We start from the raw sequence: 22,645 nt of genomic DNA, 5'->3' as shown, positions 1-22,645 counted from the left end.
TTTTCCAGTTGTGGCGCTGGTAATAAGTGGTGCATAAAATTCCATCTTCGTTTGGATTAGAAAATAAATTATTAATGACACTGAATCCTTTTTTCCAGCTCCCTGTACAGTCAATAATTTATAGTGGCACAGACATAGGATATATATTTTTAACCATCCGCCTCCCAGAGTAGTGTAGTTCATATGGAGAAGTGCTGTCCTTCCTGACGGGCTGGGCGCAGTGGGTGTTCCTGCATTATGGATGAGCCGTGCTCTGCTCCCCCAGACCCGGTGCCATTCCACGAGCAGATTTCCTGCCGAAAGGGAGCCGAGCACTCCATTAGAAATTCACCCAGAGACACCGGAGTGCCTTTGTTTTCTTCCCTGCCACCCAACGTGGCCGGTGTACAGCGCCGAGAAGTTGATTTTGGAGCGTTTTAATAGAAAACCTCGATGTTTACAGTCGATATTCCCGCTTCGTGGATGCCAGCCTTTTATCCATCATCTCCAGGTAGAAAAGCTGTGCTGCCAGCGCCGGTGCCTTGGCAGCTGGGCTGTGCTCATTAAGCACTCGGAGCCTGCTGTCGCCTTCATCCTCCCCTTCTTCCCAAGCCGCTGGAGCGTGTGCTGCAGCTCTCGCCTTGCTCCATCCTCGCCTGTCGCAGCCCTTCCCGTGTTCTTTGTTCCTAATGGGACCCTGAGGCTTTGCTAACCCAGATTCCAGAGCGCTGCGAGTGAGGCAGGAGGAGCCTGGCTGTAAATCAGAGCCTCTGCACCCCTAAAGCAGCATTTGCCATTCTCCCATTGTGGGTTGTTTTCTGGTTATCTTGATTTTGGCACCCTGTGGACCCTCTGCCAGCCAGCGGTGTGATTTTTGAGAGGTCTCCTGCCATCGTGGCTGTTCAGATCTGATATCTTGTATTGCTTTTGTCTGCTCGCTGCACTGCCCATCCAATTCTCCTCCCTTCCTTCCTGAGTCTTTGGCTTCACGTAGACATTTCATACAGATGGATTTATTTTTAGTTTCATAATTTTAATTTCTTTCTTAAAAAATCCATCCTTTGAAGTCCAGAAGGGTTGTCCAGGGTGATTGAAGCTTATCAATCAAAGCCAAACCTGAAGGAAATTCACTGATAACCATTGGGGTGCACAAGCACAGCGTGGGGCTCTCCCACAAATGCTGTAAACAGGGAAGGTTCCGATTTTTTTGTTTCTTTTCTTATCTCCCTTGCCCATACCCATCCGTATGATGCAGAGTTCTTGGAAGTGGGGACAATATTCTTCATCTTTTGTCTTTCTAAAGCTGCACTGAAAATAGAAGCTCCTCTCTGCAGGTTGCAAAGCCCCATTGAGCTGCCAGCTGTACAGTGGAAACTTCCCCAAGATGTTTGTGGTACCTGTGCCTGGCTATGTCATCTGCTACAGAGCCCTCTGGCTCCAGACCTGTGCTGAGCTGGCTTCTTCCAGGGTGAAATGCTGCTGAAACGTCAGATTTTTAAAGAGAGCCTTTCCTAAAGACCCTGCAGGATGCTCAGGAATGTTGCAGGTGTAAAAAGAAATCTTGAGTAGCTGGGAAAACGCTGATCAGGTGGCCCTGGCAGGTCCAGCTTTAACACACAAACCACAGTTTATTACATTAAAAAGCAACTGGGCCATGCAAGGGACCTTCTCCCCACTGGAGATTGGAGGGAACCTGGTGGGATCCTTTGAGTGTCCCCCACTTTCAGTGTCAGGGGAGGCTGGAATGATCCTGGGGCTTGGTCAGCCTTGATGTGGGACAACACCCAAGTGCAGGAGGGGGATATGTGGATATTTCCCTGCTGTGCTATAAATGCAGCTCCCTCTAGGTCAGGCATGTATCACCAGTGCTAAATTTACTTCAAAATATTACTGAGGTGGGGAGGTTTGTGACTATAAAAGCATGTAGTGCTTATGTAAAGAAATAAGTTTGGAAAGAGGCAGGAGGGGGCTCGGGCTCCAGCAGGGACCATTCCTGCTGCGTGTCTGCCCTCTCTGCATAAAAAGGTCTTTGTACTGGGGAGCAACTGTACCTCCAGGTTGTGAGTTCCTTACTGCAGGATCTGCTGGCCAGCTCTTCCTGTGTTTCCAAACATTTCAGGAAATGTAAATAATTTCCAAGCCTACAATCTGGCTTAGATGAAATTGTTTTAAAATAAAACCCAACAAACATTGTGGGATGATCAGTTCTTGTAATAATTCAGGGTGACTTCAGATGGAGTTGTGCCACTCTGGGAGGGCAAAGGAGGGATTCTGCCCTGGGGATTTTGGTATTTGGATCCTGTTCATTCACTCAGGTGCATGTCTGTGTTTGGTCTTGGAAAACCTGAGTTCCTGGAGTCAGCTTTGCCATGGCAATCAGGCAAGTGTTGGCCATCCTGCATCCCCAGGTCTAACCACAACGACATCCCAGGAGAATGAGCCTCTCCCACTCTTCCTCAGGAAATGCAATTCCTTAACTCAGCAGTTGAGCTCCTTCTGCTGTTGTGGTGCCCCTGGGAGGTGAGTGCTGGTGGTCTGGGAGTTCTGGGCAGGGGAAAAAGAGTTGTTAACTCATTTTTTAGGAGAATTCCGCTTATACACACTCTGTTTTGCAGTCAAACATCAAGGTAGAAATGGAGCATTGCTTTAAAGACAGAAGCTCCTTTTGTTTCACTGCTGTTTGCTGCAGGCCTGGGCTGGCTGCTCCAGACCAGTGAGGAATGACAGCACAGGGTTTGAGGGACTGGGTTATTTATCTGCCCATCTGGAGTTGATGAAATGATCCATCTGCATTGAACCTTGCTGGGAAGGAGGATAAAACACGGGGTTTATGAAATTGTACCTGAGATCAAATAATTGGAAGAAAATGCTTTGGAATCCACAGCCTGTAATTAAACATTTCCAGGAGGCAGCGAGGTGCAGCGAGCTCAGCAGAAGGAGGCATTTTGCTGGGAAATCTTTGCTTTGTTTCACGCTGTGTGCTATTAAAGCAAACAACTTCACAAGCTTCAGAAGCATTGGCAGCTCTTGACCAAGAATAGCATCTCACATCACAGCTAAGCTGGAAACAATGAGGGCCAGCAGTCATCAGTTGGTTTTTTTATCCCGTAAACGAGGTAGCTGAGCTCATGGAGAAATCCCCATTTCTCTATTTTAGGTGTTCTAAGATGTTTCACCTTCTGAAGGATCCAGCAATAACCACCATAAAGCAAAAGTCCTCATTTAAAGCAGATCAGCTGGTGCAATTCCCACTTACCTGGGCACGCCAGGCTCTCCTCCAACACATAAATCCTAAATCCTCACCACCTAACCCAATCTTGTGCAAAGTCTATCAAAGTCTATCTGTCTTGTCTGACTGAAAAATTACTCTTGAGATGTGATAGAAACATCCACCACGTGGGATCATGTGGAATCCCCATCCCTGGCAGCATCCAAAGGCACATGGATGTGGCACTTGGGGATGTGGTTTAGTGGTGAGCATGGCAGTGCTGGCTTGGATGGTCTCAGAGGGATTTTCCAGCCCCACTGATTCCATGCTGAGCTGGAATCAGGTCTGGCTCAGGGTCTATGTGGGAGCTGTGGCTGTGTCACTCCCACTGTGTTTGCAGGGGAGCAGTGAGAGCTTTGGACTGGATGCAATGTGCAGAGCTGCAGAACAGCTCCTGTCTGCAAAGGGGAGGCTGGATCTGGGTAGGAAAATAGGAAGATGGAGCCTTTCAGCACCCTCATAAAGACAAATTCCTTTTTTCTCTGCTCTTTTGTTGTTGTCTGCCAGGAGTGTGTTTGGTGAGCTGCTTCAAATTTTGAAATTGTCCACAATACATCCAAATTTCGTCTTTTTTTAAATCTCTGCAGCTAAGAAGCTGTTCTGTGGGCAGGGAGAATTTGGGGTGCAATCTGTTCTTTTTGGCCCCGTGTTGGGGGCTGCATCTCTGCACACCAGAGCCAGGATATTCATGTGCTGCTCATCACAAAGTCTCTCTGCACCTCTGCAGCCCTGAGCTCTCCTCCTGTGGCTGCTGAGCCCAGGGCTCCATCACCTCCCAAATGCCTTCCCGAGAGGCTTTGAGAGAGCCCAAGGAATCCCTGAGCTGCTCATTCTCAACAGCAGCCAGCATTAGGAGCCAGAGAGAAAATGGAAATGTTCTCCCTGTGTTTTTAATTCCTGGCTCCTGACTGGAGCAAAGTCATGGACACCAGTTGAGGAACTGGTGGCCAACTTTCTGTCCTTTGCCTGAACCCCAAACTCATGTAAATTCATCAGTGAAGACAAACACTGGGAGTTGATGGGAGAGCCCATAGTGTTGAGCAGAGAACGTATGCAACGTGGAAATTAGATGTGAACCTCTTGCTGTTCCTGTGTGAATCTATTATACATGAGCCCATCAGAGTAGGGTATTAATAAAACAGGAGCTAAAGAACTTGGCACTGCCTTGTCTTCAGTGAAACATCAGAGCCTGGGCTGGCGGCGGCGGCCTTTGAAGTCTGGGATTGCATCTGGTGACATGGTCAGGATGCTCCGGGGGGAATCTCACCACTGAAGGGGAATCTCTCCACAGCTGGGGGTTTTTATGTGATTCAAATCCTCCTCCTTCTCCTCCTCCTCCTCCTCCAGGACAAAGCCATTGTTTTTTTGTTTTTTTTCCTGCCCAGTTTTCTGGTTTGCTGAATTCTTCAGGCAATGCACAAAGAAGGCTGAAGGTGGTTTAAGGCAGCCTCAGACATCCTGTGCTGGGATGCAAATGGCATCTGTTCCTTCAAAGGTCTCTCCACCATCTCTACCCTCTGTGCCTTTTGTTGCACACAGGTACCACCAACCTGAACCCTCTTTGCTGAATCATGGGGAGTAAATTACACTGGGCTTTCTAAACATTTTGTGTCTCCATCAGGACAAATAAATGTGGCTCTTCAGACATGCCCTGTAATCCCAGCTGTGCTGCCAAAGTCCCTGTGCACACTGTGATGCCTCTGGCTCTGCTGGGTGAGCAGAGGCAGTGGGGAGATGCTATGGCTGAGTAACAGAGGCTTTGTGCAAACCCAGCCTCGGTGTAAAATGGGAGTAGCTGAAGTGTGGTGGCAGCTTGGACCTGCATGGCTGTGAGTAATTAACCCTGCCTGGTGGCTCTTAGAGCTTTGAGCAGCTGCTCTCTGAGCCCTGGGATGTGAAGCTCAACATGTAGAGCTCTGATTTAGTTGCTGATACAAGGGGAGTGTGCTTAGGAGTAAGAACCAGCAAACCTAATTAGACTTGCAGTTTTCAAAGCACCAGGAAATGGATGCACCAAAGAAATGAGCTTAATTTGTTAAAAATGCCCCAGTGGGCAGCAGAGCTGGGGAGGGGATAATGCAGTGTAAGAAAAGGGCTGTGAGGTGAACAGGAAGGCTGAGCATGGTGCTGGTGTGTTGGAGGCTGTGGAGCAGCTCTGTCTCCCTGGGCAATGCTTGGTGCCTGATCCATAGGAAACCTTAGTGACAGATCCACTGCTGAGCCTGACTTATAGGGGCTGGGCTTTGTGTTGAGGGCAGCAGCTGATCTAGAACTAATTCCTGTTCCTCGGATTAATGTCTGAGATGCCCATGAGGATAACAGTTCTGTTTTTCATGAGCTCACAAACATTTAAGCTCTATCCTCTCTGCCTTTGAGTACCTGTGGGGTTTTACTGCTCATTCACTTTTCAATGCCCCAAAACCCTACAGTTTGCATCCCTGAGAAAGGGCAAGAGGTGTTTGTCAGAGTGAAAATGGCCAAAGGTTGTCACAGCAGAGGGATTTGGGTTTGGATCACAGGGGTGGGTCTGTTCACCCTCTGGCTGTAACCACTTCCTAAAGGTGCCCACAGCAAGCCCAGCAGCTGGATCTGCTCCACTGCAGCGTTTGCTGATGAGTTATTGGGTGGCTCTGCCAGGGAGGAGAGCCCCAGACCCCTCATGCTGGTGGCTCAGTGCTCCACAATCCCTCCGGCTGCTCCCTGAGAAGGAGCTGCCCCTGCCTGAGGGAATCCCAGCAGGATGTGCCCCAGGCAGGGTCATTAAGTCCATTTATTGCTAAATCACACTGCAGAATTTACCTCTGTCTTCTTCCATCACAGACATGGATGGAAGGGGAAGTGCTGTCTGATACCAGGGTATCATCGAGGGAAGCCTCATTTTTCATCCTTGCTGTTGGAGGTGGCTCTGCCTCCTTGGCTGGGAGAGGGAAGGAGCTGTCCTGGGGAAGCTGTGGGACTGTGCAAGTCCCACCCTGCCCTGCAGTCTGCACAGGCTGTGCTGCACAAACACTTCATCCTGCAGGCTCGGCAGGTCTCTCCAGGCTGGGCTGGGCTGGAAGCTGTGCTGCCAGAGGATTCCAGGGATGTGCAGTGAGAGGAGAGCGCTGGGATCCAGCTGAATGAAGTGGTTTGTGCACCTCAGCTTCAGAGAGGATCAGTCAACTTGACTGATCAATTAACACAAATAAACCCTGGTGGTGACCCCAGGTGTGTGTGACAGTCAGCAGCCTTCCAGTCTGGTTGGAAAAACTCCTGGGAATAGTTTTTTTGTTAAAACCAGCACCAGGCTGCTCTGTCTGCACCTCTCCCTGCTCTGACTTGTGCTGTTTTCTTTACTCTTTGCCTGTACATATTATTTGCAATCCACTGCACCCAAAATACCAACTGGTTGCTCTCAGAGTGTGAAGCAATCGCTGAATGAGTAGCTTGGATATTTCTTTTTTTCTCATTTAGACAGAAGAAACCAGTTCAGCTTTGACCATGCATGTTACATTTTAATTTTTTTTTTCTCATGCCAAGAAATACAAAGAAAGTATATAAGATATACCATACCATCCTGCAGAAAAAGAAACATTTGTCAGCAAAGAGAAGCACCCAGCTGCAATTCCTGGTGTGTTCATGCTGTGTGTGAGCTGTGGCTCTCCTAGTGGGGGGATGGACCCTGCACTTCCATGCCAAGGATCAAGTCCTGGCACTTTCTAACAAGGGCTCCCAGGTGGTGCCAGGGTTGCCTTGGTGAATCCTGCACACGTTCCTTTTCTGATGTTTCCTATCCTGGATGGGTATTTATAGGTTGGAATTTTGCTACCTACTGGTGTCAGCAAATGCTTTACAAATATTCCCACTTTGAAAAGGCTGCTTCCCTCCCCCCACCATCCCCTTGGCTTGTGCCCAAGCAGGGGAGTTTTTCAGTCCAAACCTAACTGGTTTTTGCCAAAATTAAAGGCCGTATACTGAAAGGAAAAAGAGCTTATATCTGAATAATTTCAGCTTGACAGCGCAACCCAGGCTGTGGTTCTGTGAAGAGTAACAAAGCCACAGGGCAAGGGTGGGGCCAGCCCAGTGGGTTCCTTTCTGCAGCCTCTCCCGGGGCTCAGAGTGAAGGGGAACTGAGATTTTGTTTTATATAAAAGGCAGGATCTGCTCCCCTTGTCTACATGGAGAAACCTGTGTGGGGAAGGTCGGGTACCCCGTGCTGGAGCCTGCAGGGAGATGGGTCAGAGGTTCCCTGGCCTCTCTAACCCCTTCCAGCAGAGCCCAGAGATGAGATCTCATTGCTGCAAGACCTGTCCGGGTTAAAGGAGGGACAGAGGGTGGGAGGAAGGAGCTGTGGGACTCAGGGATGCTCTGGGGGTGGGAATGCTGAGGGGTAAAACCAGCAAAGAGCAGGGAGTGAGGAGTAAACTGGAACAGGGTGAAACACCAGCCAGAAAAAGCAAACCCATTCTCAGTACAGCAAACTTTGAAATCCTTTGGTGGCTTTCTTTCCTCTGGTGGTGCTCAGATCCCTTTGGTGTCTGCAGGCAGCACCCAGCAGTGACCCACTGACCCAAACCAGACCTTTCCTGTCCCTTGGCCACTGCATCCCACCAGGAGCTCCTACAAAACCAAGCCAAGTTTGTTGCTGGTTCAGCTTAAAGCTTCAATGCAGCATTGATGCAGCCAGCAGCCCTTCTGTGTCACCCCACAGAGCCCAGCTCTGCCCCAAATCCTGGCAAAGAAGCCCAGGGACAGCAGTGCCAGAGAGGTGCCAGCAGCCCTGTGCTCTGCTCCAAGGCTCTTTCCCATGTATTTACATCCCACCAGGACCTCACACTTGTCGATCCTAACTCCTACTCCAGCTTACATTTAGAGACATTTCCCACCTTCTCCATCCCTTCAGCAAGCTCTCCTCCTACCAGCTCAGCTCCCCTGTCAGGTAGGGCTGGATTGTCACCGTGCTCTCACCTTTCCTTCACCAGGGGGGAGAAGTTTGCCAGAGCCTGATGATTTTGTGACTGTTTTAGTTGCAAGCATGGAGGATTCTGACCTCTGTGCTCAGAGGAGGCTGCAGCAGGTGGCAAAGAGCTGGGGGGTAAGAAACAGGGCTGCTTGGTGGGGATGGAGAGGAAAGGGCTCACGGCACAGTTTTTGTGGTTGCCCTCCTGAGTGCTAAAAGCCAAGTTTAGGAGAGTTCCCTGGTGGGTGTAGTCAAAGGGGTGACTGTGCCTGGTGGCCTCAGGGTGGAGTTCTGCCATCATCAACCTCCCTGTAACACAGCACAGGTGAGGTCTGTGCTGAGGGTTGGGGGCTCTGCAACCTCCTCCTCCACAAATATGAGCAGATTTCACCCCAAAAAAAAGCCAAAGAGGGAGCTGAGCTGGGATAAAACCGTGGGGGATGGGGAGAGCAAAGTGGCAAAAACTTTGCAAAACAGGCTGCAGAATGTGTGGAGAAGTTGATGGGGGAGCAGAGAGAAGGGAATTTCTGGATGTCTCTGGAGAGTTTATTCCTTCGGTACTGGAGAGGCAAGTTACAAGCAGAGCAAATATTTTGTCAGGGATAACTGTAGAGGATTTCCTCTGGATTTAAATGCAGGATAAGAAAGAAAAAGCTGAGTTTAAGAGTGCAGTACAACTGTACCTATTCAGGAAGATTTTAGAGTGAAAGTGTTTTAGTTCTTCTCTTTTGTTATACTTAATAGTGAGGTGAGAAGCATCACCTGAGCTGTCCAACGAGACAGGAGGCACAAATAAATCATCACCCTGGGTTTTTTGGGGGAATCTTCTTCCTTCTCCTGTATCCAGGGGAATCCACTGCTCTGTGCTTCCCTGGCCTGGGACTTCTCCTGGCAAGGACCACTGCAGCTGCCTCACAAAGCCCCCTCCTTCCTGTGGCTGCAGGAATCCCATTTGGAACTACAGTGGGGTATAGTTTGTCTAGATCCCGCTGAAAAAAACAGATTCCAAGGAAATCTTGATGATGATACCCTGTGCTGGTACATGGTTCTGTTAAGGAGGAGGAAGAAAAGGGAGTTGATTTGGGAGCTGCTCAGTGCCTGAGCATTTGCCTTCCCTGCAATTAGAGCAGAAATGTGAACCCACTTCATGGGGGGTGGCAGGGTTTAATCCTTTGGATGCAGAGAAGCACTTTAGATGAAAGGCTTTATATAATGATAAAAGAGCATTTAAATTCTTACTTAATAAACGCTCGGCGCTTTCATGTCCTATAACTCCCTCCAGCACTTTTCCCTTAAAAAGGGTCTTTCCTGCCCAAGGAGGAGGATCCTGGGCTCTTCCCATCATCTGAATTCCAGCTGCTCCAAGGGCAAAGGGCAGGAGATGCAGGGACAGGCAGCACTGCCCTTACATAGCTCCAAAAACAACCCTACATGTTCCCCAGAAAGCAGCTTTTGGGTCCAAGAGTTAGAGAAGGAAACATTTGGGGGATTTGATGGGGTTTCAATAGCCATAAGATGAAGGTTTGACCATCCAAGGGAGAGTTTCTGTAGAGCTCAGGAGGAAAAGATGCAGTGCCTGGATAGAGGATGGAGGAGGGAGCTCCCACCCAGCAATGCTCAGCAGTCCCTGTTTGCTGAACTCACAAAAGACAAATTGCAAAAGAAAAGTTGCAGATTTGGTCCATTTTAGATGCCAGCAGTTTGTGATGGAGTGCTGGCAAAGGGGTGAATGGGAATGGAGCCCGAGAAAGTGCTGTAGTGATGTGCTATTGCTGTGAGTCCCTGGAATCCCTTTTAGTGGAGAGGAAAATGTTGACAGCGTGTCTGGGGGATTTGGCTTTCTCACCCCCTGGATTCAAACAACGTCTGGAGGAAAAAACCACTTGAAAGAGGAGCAATCAAAAAGGTGACAGGAGAATTTTCACAGAGATGCTTGTGGCTTTGCACATTAGTTACTACAGAGTAAGTAAAGCATGGATTTACACCTCACCCCTACCCTGTGCTAACCCATGTGCCCACTCAGAGCCCAGAGAAGGAGTTAGTGCCAAGCAGTTACCATGTTGTGAGGTTTCTTTTGGTGGATTCTCCATGTAGACAAGCCCTGGGAAGCCTTGAATTTGGTCTAAATTTGGGGTGGTTTCCAGGATATTTGCGTTAGGGAGCAGGAGTGCCCTGCAGGACAACATTTCTCAGTCATTTCTCAGTGCTTTTAGGTCACAGGTTGTCAGCTGGAGACAACAAAAAGGCAGGGCAGTGCAGCTCTTGGTCGTGTGTCCCCAAAGTTGGGATCAGAGACTCAGGGAGCCAATGGACGTGGCCAGAAGTCACAAAGCCTGACTAAAACAACAGGCAATGGAGCTTTGCATAGTCTGGGTGGGTGGGTAGAGAGCCAAGCCCAGGGAATCCCCACAGCAATGAGGGGTGAGTGGGGAGGAGAAGGGCTGGGGCTGGAAGGAGCCTCGAGGGAGCTGTGGGGATTGGATCCACAGGGATGGGTTGAGGGAGCCGTGTGCTGTGGAAGACGTGGCAGGGCCTGCGGTACCTACAGACAGGGTGGGAGGAGCAGAGTCTGTTTTCTTGTTACGTTAAATACAAAACATTAAAAAATAATACAACGACTCGCAGAACTGACCCCAGGCAGCTCCGGGTACGCCGGAGGTTTTCAGAGCTGCAGAAGAGCTGTTTGAGGCGTGCAAGGAGAGGAGCAGGAGTCTAAAACTCCTTCATGCTCCTGAAAATCTCCTGGCAGGCCCTAATCTTGAGCCCCAAAGGTTTGGGGGGATGAGCACTGGCAGTGGTGGGGGTTGGATCACGCTGAAGCCTCTGTGTGATGGACGTGCTGTGATGTTGGGGTGTGAGTGGGTAGAACGGGCTCTCCGTGCCTTGGTGCTGCTGCTGGGCATTAACCAGGCTCTTGTCTCAGTGCCAGGGGTGCTAACCTCCCTTTGGGTGCACAGAGAAACGTGTGGGTTCACAGGGAACGCCTGATGCTGCTTTCCATTAAAAAGCCCACCATGGGATGGGGGTGAGGAGGAGCCTGGGGTTCTCATGCAGCAACATCCTGCTCTGCCAGCTCTGAGATCTGCCCTAAGTGATAAAAGAGCTCGTAGGAACAGACATGGAGAACATTCCCAAAGGCATGCAAATGGTCATTGTCTCTTTTTTTTTTTTTTTTTCATCAAAAATACAAAAGCACCCACCACATCCTCCAGCTTTGGCGGCTGCGTTTCGTTCAGAGCAGAGCCGTGGTCCTGCTGCAGCTCTGCTCTCCCTCCTCCTCCATGGAACAGCTCTCAGCTCCTGATGGCAGTTTGAGCTTTGTTATGTTGTTTTTGTTTTGTTTTGTTTTTCTTTTTTTTGTAGAGACAGAGAATTTGACGATTTAAAAACCAACAACCCCCCAAAAATCCAGTGACTTGTGCCAAAATTCTCAGGAGGACTCCTCAAAACGTCTCGTTCTCGCCTTGTATTTTCCTTCCAAAACCAGCTTCGTTCTGGAGACTCTCTCCTCTTGCACTTTAGTTGTCTCCCCACTCCGTGAGTTCTGCTGGAGGGGAATGAGGTAGTGGATTTCCCCTTTCTCCTCTCCGTGTGGCCTCTCCCTTTCCTACTCAGGGTGATTTTGATGCCATCCCTCGCACAGGCTCATTCCCAAGAGGCGGTGAATTGAAGCATGCGTTCCTTCCGACGGCGCTCCAGAGCAGACTGTCTAGGGCTGCCCACCTACACTGTGACAATTTTTTGTTTTGTTGCAAGGCTGAAAGTAAAAACCCCAAAAGGAAAGTTGTCTTCCTCCTCTTCAAGGTATTTGCATGCTGAAACGTCTTCTAGGAACCTATAAAGGAAAGTGTGGCTTAGGGCAGCTTCCAGCAGTCCACAAATGTTCCACTTATGCTCCTGCCTTGGCCTTTGGGTGTTTCTGAGGTCCCTGTTTGCCTGAGCTGTGCTGATCATGCTGTGTTTGGCAGCTGGGGTAGTGTCTGGGAGGTTCCCAAGACATTTTGAGATTGTATTTCTGGTCAGGTTGATTTGTGTCCTGAAACTTTTCTGTTTTTACAGCACTCCACTCTTCTAAACCCAACCACAGGCTTTTGCCAGGCCAGGACCTTTCACCAGGTTGACCTTGTGTGGTCACCAGGGCACTTTGGACAGCACAGGGAGAGCTCTCCATGCTGGTCATTTGGGCAGTGTATGGTTCTACTGGAAGGAGCCTGTTCTCTGAGGTGTTTTTAACGTGTGTGTGCAGCTGGTGATGGTCAAACCAAGCTGGAGTCAGAGCCCTCCCACTGCACTTAGGCTGGGAATGAGGTGGGGGTGCACTGGGGACAAGTCTGTCCTATCCCCTGGGATGGAGATAGGAGCCAGGTGTGGTTCCTGCTGGAGCTGGGCTGAGGGAAGAAGGAAGGGTTACCTCTGACACTGAGTGAAATGTAGAGCACGATGATGATGGTCCCCAGCACGATGGAGACGATGCTGAGCAGCCTGGCCATGCGTCCCAGCCGCCGGGCACCGTCCGTGTCCCCTTGCTGGCCACTGTTCCTCGACTAGGGAGACACAAAAAGAGTCTCTTGAGAGAGGCAACAGCTCTAGGGGTGACTCCCTAAAGCTCCAAACTGAGCCCCATTTTCTTTCCTGCTCCTTTAATTGGAAATCACTTGGTTCCCAAGCAAAAAATGCTGAAAGTGAAGATTCCTGAAGAGGGAGAAGCATCAATGCTGAGGGAAGGGCTCCTGATCCTGCTGGAAAGGGTGTGCTGGGTGTCCTGCCCTTGGCTGGGGGAGCACCCAGCACTTAGCACAAGGGCAGCTGTGTGAGGACTTGTGGTGCAATTACTCACCATGTGTCAGCATTTGCTACCAGGCTGGCTCTTGGGACCAAAAAGCCTCCCCAAATTCGTGCAGTGCCCTTCTGCTGCCCACAAAACCCATTGGGAAGGGGGTTTGGAGGGAGGAAAAGTGGGCAAGGGTTTTTAAGGCCTGTTGGGGACATTTTTACCTGTTGGGAAGGCTTGGAGTGAGGGGAAAGATAAGCAAGGTGGGATAGGGGGAGAAGGGAGCCCAGCATCCTTGATCTGGTGGAGGAATTGGGCAACCCGCCCCCTAAACCTCACTGGGAATGGGGTTTAATTGATGATCTAACTGCTCTGAAGCAGATATTCCTCCTTTAGGGCCGGTTTTATGTAGTTAAGACTTTAACATGGGCTAAAAGCTTCTTCCCCTGGCCTGTCCATCTCCAGCCATGCTGCTTTAGAGGAGGAGAGTGGCATCTGGGGCAAGCTGTGGGGCCAGCAGCTCCCAGAGCCTTGTGCTGTGTGACAGCTCTTCCCTTTGGATCATGGCTGCTAAAACTGGGGAAATTGTCAGTTAAAAAAAACCCCAAACTGTACTAGTTAAAAAGAGTTAAAGGTGGAAGTGGATTAAAGCAATCCAAATTTCCTTTCAAAAACGTGTATCTCAGAAATGGCTGTGATGGAAAGGATCCCCTGCTTAATGTTAAAAATAAAGAAATTAAGAGCAGGCAGACCTAGTCCAGCTCCAGCAATAACTATCAACATCACAGAGAATCTGAACAAACACTTGATGCTACTGCCCCATTTCCCATTTATCTTGCTTTAATTCCACTGCCTTTTGGCAGCACCATGAGCAAAACATCCCCAGCCCAGACTGTGCATGGGCAGCTGCTCTGTAAGGAAAATGCAGCTTTGGAGGTTTCCATGTGCTCGTTCAAGTTTGTGTCACCACGAAAATAACACAGAGAGCCCCAAACAGGCGGGTGGCTGCTCCCACTGCCCCCCTGCCAACATCCTGCTCCACTCACGAGCCACCCTGAGCATCTCTGTCCCCACCAGTGACACCAGGAGAGCTCAGGACCTTGTTCCTCCTGGTCTCACCAGCAGGTTTGCCAGACCCGCTCTGAAAGCGATGGGATGCAGCCAAGAGCTATTTTCATCCCAGAACAGGAGGTGACAAAATGAAGCCTCATGGGTTGGTGGCGAGAGATGGGGAGGATGCAGGAGCCCAGGGATCGACAGGATCCCTGCCCTGCTCACTGGCAGCTCCAGCTCTGGAGATTTGGTTTTTCAGTCTCTGGTTTTTGTAACAAGTGTAATATTTTGGCAGGGTGTGGGTTAGATTGCAGTGAAATATGCAGTTTTAGCTGTCTTCTAGGCAAAATATATAGGCTAAGAGATTCAATATATTTGTCACTACAGCTTCTGGAAGTGTTTACTGCTCATTTATCCTCAACAATTATGAGGAACACATCAGCATTGGCATGGGGTGTTTAGCAAGAATTTGGTACTGTACATATATTATTCATCAGTTTGATTGCAGCCCTCTAGTATCACTAATCCCGTGTTTTGCTTTCCACATAAAAACATTAACATCTTGTTTATTAATCGAGGCTCACCAAGGCAGAACATCTCCGAAAGGCTCGAGGGGGAGTGAGTCACTGTGAGAGTGCCAAGGGACTCCCTGCTACAGCCCAGAGCTGGAAAATCTGCAGGACCTGGGGAGTGGGTGCTGTTCTGCAGCACCCATAGGCCAGGTAAGGCTGGGTGACTCAGGAATTATTAATTTTACCTGTTTCCCACTGCTGTCTGTTCCAGTTACTGCTCAAAATGGGTTTTTTCCCTAAGTGGCCTTGTTGCAAATGAAGGCAATTACTCTCCTGTGCTAGTCCCAGGGATGGACAAGACAAATCATCACATCCTCTTTCCTGCAGTCTTTCCCAATTTATGAACTGGCTTTGGATGCTCTCTGCTGCTGTCCACCAATTACTCAGAACAAATCATTAATCCTCGACACTTGGTGGTTTTTTTTGAAGAAAACATTCCAAGAGAGACATAACTCAACTCCAGAGTGAGACGGATGACTGTTGCACTTAAAAATGGGTGAGGACAGTCCGACTTCTCCCACATCTTTTGGGAATAACAGAACTTATTTTGGACACCAAACGCCATGCAGCACTGCCCATGATGTTACTATGTGGTGGTTCTGGCTGGATTTTTTCATTTCCCTTCATGTGTTTGGAGTTTTGTACTCTGGCTCCTCTGCTTCTTCCCCTGCAGTGGCTGCACTTTGGTGGGAAGAGGAAAGGATTCACAGCAGGAATGCAGGGTGGCTGTGTGGTACCCAGCCCTGCCCAGCACTCCTAGGAGATGGATCCCATGGGATGGACACATCCTTGTCCACCTCTGTCTTGGAGAGTGACCTGAACCCTTTACAACAGCCAGATCATCACTTGCTGAGGAAAACACATCCAAGACCCCATAGAGAAGCCTCCAGGTAATTAATTTCCATGAAACCAGCTTTAGCAGGAACAGGCTGGGAGGTGGGGCTAGAGCAGGGGTTTTTTTTCCCCTCTGGCCATAGGGCCCTGCTGGGATCTGAGAGCAGCTTTTGAAAAATGATTTATGAGACACTAAACTCAAAAGCATTCATTTACTTTCCTCTCTGGACACTGCTTATTACCCAGGGAAAAAAAAAAAGCTTTCATGCACAACAGCTTTGACTCAGGAAAGAAAAGCACAATTGCAGAGCTAAAGGAATGTCAGCACATTGTGGAAAGGTCCTTCTGTTCCCCCAGGCGATGGGAATCACAAAAACCTGGTTCCTGCTCAGATCTGTTCATGATCAGGCACACCTGGGCTTTAGTCTGAGAGAAGAGCTGAGCCTGGGGGAGCCTTGGGGGTCACTGGGAGCTCAATTCCTCCCTGCTGTAAGCAGGTGAAACATAAACCTGTGCCCTGAGAGCTGCTCCTGCTGGAAGGAGGACCCAGCCAGATGTTTCCTGGTTCCTCAGGGAGGGAGGGAGGATGGATCACTCCTCATCCTGCTCTGCTGGTGCCATGTGGAAGTCCCTGGCTGGCAGGTGGGTGTGTGGAGGAGATGATGGTCCAGGCAGGGCCAGGACTAGAAAGGGCTGTAATAAATTAATTAAACCACAGGACAGAGAGTGCAGGGCTCAGAGGATGTGCACTGGCTACTGATGTGCTGTATGTGCCATTCACCTTGTCCTGGAGAACAAGCTCAGCTGAATGCACCCTCTGCCTCCCCTTCCCCAGCTCTGGGTGAGCCCTGGTCAGTGCTGCCAGTTGCCTTGGAAGCAGAGGGCAGCCCAATAATCTTATTGCCCTGCTGGTCCTGCCTCCTCTTGGGTGTGACAGTCACCACACCCCAGTCCCTCTCTGCCTGGCAGGATGAACCAACTCCTGCTCTTTTTCCACTGTTAACTCTTCTCCTCCACAGGGCTCATGTGGCCCAAGGCACCTCCCCACCACTCTGGAGGCTCTGACGCCTGCAAGGGACAGTGTGAGGATCTATTTTGCATGAAGGCTAATGTGGCTGGAAAATCCCCATGAGAGTCCTTGTTTATTACCATGGATGTGCAATACCCAGCTGCTTTCCCTCTCCTTGCAGTGCAAAGCCAAACAAGGCTGGCTGGCTTCCCTGTGTGCTGCCTAAACAGGCTGTGCCACACAACTGTACTACGCAGATGACAGCTGGCACTGGCAGAAACGATGATTCCTCCTCAAAATGGAAATTGGTCTCCCTAGAGGGCTTTTTGTGGCAAGTGTCCGTGCCTGCCTTCAGGTTGTTGGTGGTTTTGGGGGGAAGTGCTGGCTGCAGGTGCCCCTCAGTGTACCTCTGTGTGGTAAGCAGGTAATGGAGCTGATTTTCAAAGAAAAGAATTGCCTTTGTTGGAAATCAAAGGCATGGAAGGTGCTGGGTGTGTACAAGAGAGCAGCATCTGCTGGGGAAGGGGGTGGCTTTGCTTGTAGGGCTGCGCTGACTGAGCCACCTGTACCCGAGATGGGTGGGAGGCCAGGCTGGCTTCATTCTCCCCTGCTCGGCTCTTGCTGTATTTGCTGAGGTGTGGGGGATGTTTAATGGAGAAAAAACGTATCTCCGGAGTGACTAAACGAGCTGCAGGTGCAGCCTGTCCCTTTGAAGTGCCAGGGGCCAGGCACCAGCCTCCAGCCAAGGTCTCTCCAGTGCTGCAGGGCTGGGCTCGGAGGGGCGGAGGGAGATCCCTTGTCAGCGCTTCTCCTCGCGGCTCCTTCTTGGGGAAGCCCGGCGAGTCGCTCTGGACCGCTGCCTGGCGACAGGGACCTTTCTTCCCGGAGCCCTGCCTTGGAATCCTACCCCTACCCCCCCCACCTCCACCTCCATCTCCATCCCGCTGCCTCCTTTTCCATCTCCATCATCTCCATCCCGCCGCCTCCCCGCGCGCTGCCCCGGGCTCGGCGCCGCTCCCCGCCCGCCTCCGCCCGCCCGCGCTCCCCGGACCCGCACCGGAGCGCGCTGCGGGAGCCGAGCAGGGCGGCACAGCCCGGCCGAGCCCCCGCGCCCCCGGCCGAGCGCTGTGGGAGCGGAGCGGGCTCCTCCCGCCGCGCCCCGGGGCCGGTGCCGGTGCCGGTGCCGGCGGTGCAGCACCGCGGACAGCTCCGGGGCGCCGTCGGGGCGGCGGCGGGGGAAGCCGGAGGAGAACCGGGCGGGTGCATGCGCCCGGCGAGTCCCGCACTCACCATGATGGAGAAGACGAGGGCCACGATGTTGATGGGCCAGACGGGGCAGAAGCAGGAGAAGATGGCGAGCACCAGGTAGTCCCGCGGGCGGCCCTGCTCCGGCGCCGCCGTGCTGGTGGCCGTGGACGAGGCTCTGCCCAGGCTCAGCCGGGACGGCGACAGCGGCGGCGCCTCCAGGTGCCCGACCGACACCGACTTGTAGCCGAGCCCGTGCCCGTTGCGCTCCGTCTCGCCGGGCAAGGCGGCCGTGAAGGATTTGGAGCCGCGGAGGCCCTTCTCCTCCCGGCCCTCTGTCGCCGACAGCAGCTTCTCTGTCTCCTGGAAGCGGGTGGGCAGCGCCGTGCCCGAGCCCGGGCCCGCGCCCCCGGGCGCGGAGCCGGTGCTGGCCATGGCCCGGCGGAGCGGGCTCCGGCAGCGCCCCGCCGCCGCCGCCGCTCTGCGCTCGGGGCCCGCCGCCCCGCGGGAGGCCGAGCCGGAGGAGGGGCCAGCCCGGCTCGGCCCCCGGGGCAGGATCGGGGCCGCGGACCGCCCCCGGGGTGTCCCCGGTCCCCCCTCTCCTCACCCCCTTACCGCGCTCGGCCTCCTCCCGACCCGATGCGTGCGGCCCCACGGCCCCCGGGGATGCTGGCGGGGATGCGGCGGGGCGGGGCGGAGCGGAGCGGTGGGAGAGCCGGGGAGTCCCCGCCGCCTTCAGCCCGGCCCGGCCCAGCCCAGCCCAAGGCTCTGTCCCGCCCCGCCGACCCCCCGCTCTTCCCGGGGGCTCCCACGGGCTCCGCTCCGCTGCAGCGGTACGTGAGAGCCCAGCCCCGACCGGGCTCCGCCCGTGCGGACGGGGCTCGGGGCCGCCTCCGGCCCCGGAGGTGCGGGGGATGCCGAGGGCAGCGCCGTGCGGGGTACACGCAGCCCTGCTTGTCCCTGCTGGCTGCCAGCCTGTCGCCAGGCGGGTGGGGGACGTGAGACGCGGAGCAGAGCCACGACATCGCTGCGGAGAGAGGAAGGAGCTGCCCTGGCTCTGGGCAGGGCTGCCCGGAGGGTGAAGGGGTCTGGGCAGTGTTTAAGTGCCCGGTGGCACCTCTGGCTCCAGTCGCTGTGGGAAAGCATCATCCCAGGGCACAGGGTTGGGGGAGGTTCTGGGCATGCTGTGCTGAGCTTGCCCTGTCCTCGCTGTACGTGGGTGACCGTGGCGACACCACAGCTGGGGACAGGGACACCAGAGCAAGCGGGCATATTACGTCCCTACATAGGACCTGCAAAGCTGAAAGGGTGCTGATGCACTGTGAGTTCCATCTTCTCCATCTTTAGGAGTAGGGATGATGTGAGGGGCAGGAGAAAGGGCTAAAATAACCCTCAGAGCCTGGATGCCTGGAAAAAAAAAACCAACGTCTTCCACCCATTGTGTATTACGCTTCAGCTCCAAATTTACCAGGGATTTTCCTGGCAGTGAGTGCCATCTACGGGGCACACCCAGCACCTTCTGCCTCCTGAGAGGTGCCCGAGAAGCCTTCTGCTAGCCGGGATCTGCTGCCCAGCCCTGCCCGGAGCCTTATCCCATCCTGCAGCCTCCAAAGAGCATTAGGAGCCGTGGTTTGTGAATGTGGATCTGAGAGCATTGGGGTGACCCTGCTCACGGGGCTGGTCTCACAGGGTTTTGCCTCCCTTCCACTCCTGCCTCTGTGACCATCTGTTTCCATCTGCCTCACTTCGGCTGACCAGCAAAGCTGGTGTGGGAAAAACACGGAGATGCAAATTCGGGAGGAGGGAGGGTTCCTGCCTGAGGTAGGGTGTCACTTAAACATTCTTTGCATGCTGCTGCTGGGCTCTCATTCCCCGTGTAATAGCTGCTGACCGGGCAGGGCAGGGCCACGCACTGCTCCAGGGAGAGCCAGAGCAGGAAGAGCCACCCAGGGCAGGGATGATGTAGGGAGAAGCAGGATTCGTTCAGGAGATGTGGCTGCAGGCCTTTTCTTCTGGAGAGGGGAACACCTGTCAGGGGCTGAAGCCAGGATGCCTCACACCATCAGCACTTTTAAGAGGCTCCTTTGCTGAGCAAAGAGCTCTCTCTCCTGGCTGCCAGCAGTTTTCCTCTGCTCCCGGACCACGTCCCTCATCCCACCAGGGATTAAGGAAGGAAGAGGAGATCCCCGGCACTCAACAGCAGGAGGTTGGGATGGTTGCTCCATGTGCCCCCAGGCAGGGAGAGAGCTCGGACTGCCACTGGCATGTTGGTGTCGCACTGGGGTGAGAGCAGCGGGGTTGGAGGAGCACTGCAGGGCTCAGCACTGCAGAAATCCCACGGTGCAATTTGTCCTGTCCAAAAATCTGCCAGCTGTGGTGTGTGTGGCTGTAAATCCCTGCCTGATTCCTGCAACAATTCCAGTTTGCTGAGCCTTGGGCAGGAGGGAGCCCTCGCAGCTGGTCCAAGCTCTCTAAGCCAGAGGGAAGGGACAAAAGGGACCTTCTCAGTAAAATTCCACCTTCCTCCCTTCCACGGGGTTTGGCCCGGAGCACGCTATTGGCCTGTCCCAACAGAGCCACTTCACTGGGATCAGAAGGAAACCGCAATCGGATGGGTGGGTTTTATGAAAGCTGACATCTGTCTCTGCTCCCGGCCTCGCAAATCTGCCAGGCACAAACGTCTGTACCAATGAGCTTAGCGTCAAAAGTCCCAGGGCAGTAACCTTTCCCTGCTCCTGCTCCCCTCCTTCACCGGCAGGAGCCAGAGCCACCCGCCAGCCAGGGGCTTTAGTGTGATCCCCACAGCCCATCTGTCCGTCCCACACATATTAACAGCCACTGCCCTGCTGCTGGGTTTGGAACTCGTGTTTTCTCGCGGAGCAAGCAAGAGAGAATAAATTACAGTGGCGATCAGCAGCAGTGAGACCTCGCGACAAGAAACACGGAGCTGGCACTTCCAGAGGACTTCCCACCTTTCCGCAGGTTTCCCGCAGAGGGGAGACAGGCAGCAGGGTCCTGTACAGCGTGTCGGGGGCTCTCTGAGCTCTCCAGCATCGCAGCTGAGCTCCACGTCCTGCAGCGCTTCTCTCCCTCACCCAGCAGTCCCTTCCCGCTCCCCCCCCTCTGTCCCACGGCTCCGTTACCTTCCCGGTACCGTCCTGCCACCCCAGCCCGGCAGGTCAGTGGATGGGGAGGCACTGCTGGTGTCCCCAGCCCTGGCAGTAGCCCAGCTGCCAGGGGACCACCCCGGCCAGGGGCTCTTGGAGGCTGCCCGTGAATCGCTGCTGGCGGAGCGCGGGGTGCGGGATCCCGCTGGAGTAACAGGCAGGGCTGGGCACGGGGCGATTCTCCTTCGGGCTCGCGTAGTGATGGAGCTGCCTCTGAGGGGAAAACCCAGCGCTGAGAGGGGACGGAGGGCACCGTGTCCCCGCAGAACCGGGCTCCCAGGGCAGCTGGGGGCGGCTGCCCTTCACCCCCGACTCCTGCGCAGGGACCCCGGCCCGGGCGCGGCACTCGGAGTGGGCACAGGGCCAGCAGCACCCGGTGCCGTGCAGGGACAGCGACAGAGCCGTGATCCTGTTGATGGCTCGCCGGAGGGTTGCGATTTTAGACAGCCTTTTGCCTCCGAGGTCGTGCTTGAGGGCCAGCCGCAGGGCGTTGAAGGCTTGGTTGTAGTCCAGGATCCTCTTACGCTCCCTGACGTTGGCAGCCATCCTCCTGGCCTTGGAGCGTGCCGGTCTGTTCCTCTTCCTCACCTTCATCCCTTCTGCGTCCCCAGGGCTGGCGTCTGCTTCCCTGCGTTGGGAGACCCACAAACCCTGCCTGTAGCACGCCTGGGGGGCATCCCCCGCTTCCAACTCCTCCTCGGAGCTGTCGGGCTCTGGCCCCGTGCCTTTCCCCACGGCTACTCCGGACATGGCAGCGGCGAGGGGGAGCGGGAGAGGCGCTGCTGTGATCCTGCCTCGCGGGAGGTGTGGGTGACACTCCTCCAGGGACAGGCAGCCGCCTCTAAAAACCTTCCGCAAGGCCCGTCACGTGGCTGCCCCGGCCCCCCTCACCTGCTGCAGGTGAGGCACAGGGACCCTGCCTGGTCCCTGCTCTGAGCGTGAGGCACCGGTGCTGGGGTGCCCAGAGCTTGTGGTGGGATGCTCACAAGGCCCCGAGGAAAGCACCTCCACCAAGCACAGGTTGCAGGGGTTGCTTTAGTGTCTGCTGAGAATTTGGGCACTGCGGGAGTTCCCCCGTGCTGCTCTGCGCTCTCCTCTGCTGGGCACCCTGGGACGGGTCATCCCAGGGTTCTCCGTGGTGCTGCGAGGCAGAGCCCTGTGGGGCATCACCACGCTGGGCTCTTCCTTCCCCCTGCTCATGGGTCCTGCAGCGCCTCTGTTATTTCTCAGCTAAGGGAAACTGAAACACGAAATTGTGCCACTGCTGAGGAAAGCAGTCTTGTGCTTGGGTACAGGAGAAAGACACAGTGAGCTGAGAGCATCCTTGGGGACTGGGGGGAGGTGGGCGCCTGAGCAGGAGCAGACGCTGGGAGTCAGTGCAGGAATGTGCAGGGTTTGGCACGCCTCTGCCCTGCGGAGCAGGAAGCAGGAATGTGGCAGGGGGGATCGGAGCAGGTGATAAAAGAGCTAAAGTGCTACCTGCCTCCTCCAGAGCCTTCCTGTCCCTTCCCAGCAGCCTGGGGGCAGAGCTGTCTGGGCTGGCGCTCCCGGGCCTGCCCAGCACTTAACTTGGGGAAGACGATGCTGAAAGCAGCTCCTTGTTTCCTGCATCCCCGAGCTAGTGGGCTGAAGGGCTTGCCAGGTGCAGCAGGTCCAGAGGCCATGGGCAGGGCCAGGTCCCCAACCTCTGAGCAGTGGGGCACAGCCACGTGTGTTTGCCCATCATCTCATTAGTGAGCAGCTGCTAAATGCCTTCCTGTGCGAGGGGTAATGTTTTGAAAAATGGTCCAGGAGTGCTTCCGACATAT

The 22,645-nt window shown here is 53.6% G+C and overlaps 2 protein-coding genes across 2 annotated transcripts; both read right to left on the bottom strand.

The window, feature by feature from the left end:
• Positions 1–5,104: 5,104 nt before the first annotated feature.
• On the bottom strand, positions 5,105–18,105 carry TRARG1 (trafficking regulator of GLUT4 (SLC2A4) 1). Its single transcript, XM_062507337.1, has 3 exons — positions 17,716–18,105; positions 12,598–12,730; positions 5,105–5,175 (listed from the first exon to the last, which is right to left on the bottom strand). Exons 1-3 carry the CDS (start codon positions 18,103–18,105, stop codon positions 5,105–5,107), a joined length of 594 nt encoding a protein of 197 aa, XP_062363321.1.
• Positions 18,106–20,849: 2,744 nt separating this feature from the next.
• BHLHA9 (basic helix-loop-helix family member a9) lies at positions 20,850–21,587 on the bottom strand. Its single transcript, XM_062506863.1, has one exon. It carries the CDS (start codon positions 21,585–21,587, stop codon positions 20,850–20,852), a length of 738 nt encoding a protein of 245 aa, XP_062362847.1.
• Positions 21,588–22,645: the final 1,058 nt, after the last annotated feature.

The sequence above is a fragment of the Cinclus cinclus genome, chromosome 22, assembly GCF_963662255.1.
Source record: "Cinclus cinclus chromosome 22, bCinCin1.1, whole genome shotgun sequence".
In the NCBI taxonomy this organism is placed as follows: Eukaryota; Metazoa; Chordata; class Aves; order Passeriformes; family Cinclidae; genus Cinclus; species Cinclus cinclus.
This window is presented reverse-complemented; position numbering and strand designations above follow the sequence as displayed.

Bases quoted from the DNA above. Each gene is read 5' to 3' on its own strand.
- TRARG1 (XM_062507337.1), bottom strand. From the start codon at position 18,105: ATGGCCAGCACCGGCTCCGCGCCCGGGGGCGCGGGCCCGGGCTCGGGC. The intron at 12,731-17,715 runs GTGAGTGCGGGA...GTGTCTCCCTAG, and splicing joins CCCTCGTCTTCTCCATCATG to TCGAGGAACAGTGGCCAGCA. The intron at 5,176-12,597 runs GTAACCCTTCCT...CCCTTGTATCAG, and splicing joins CATTTCACTCAGTGTCAGAG to CAACTAAATCAGAGCTCTAC.
- BHLHA9 (XM_062506863.1), bottom strand. From the start codon at position 21,587: ATGTCCGGAGTAGCCGTGGGGAAAGGCACGGGGCCAGAGCCCGACAGC.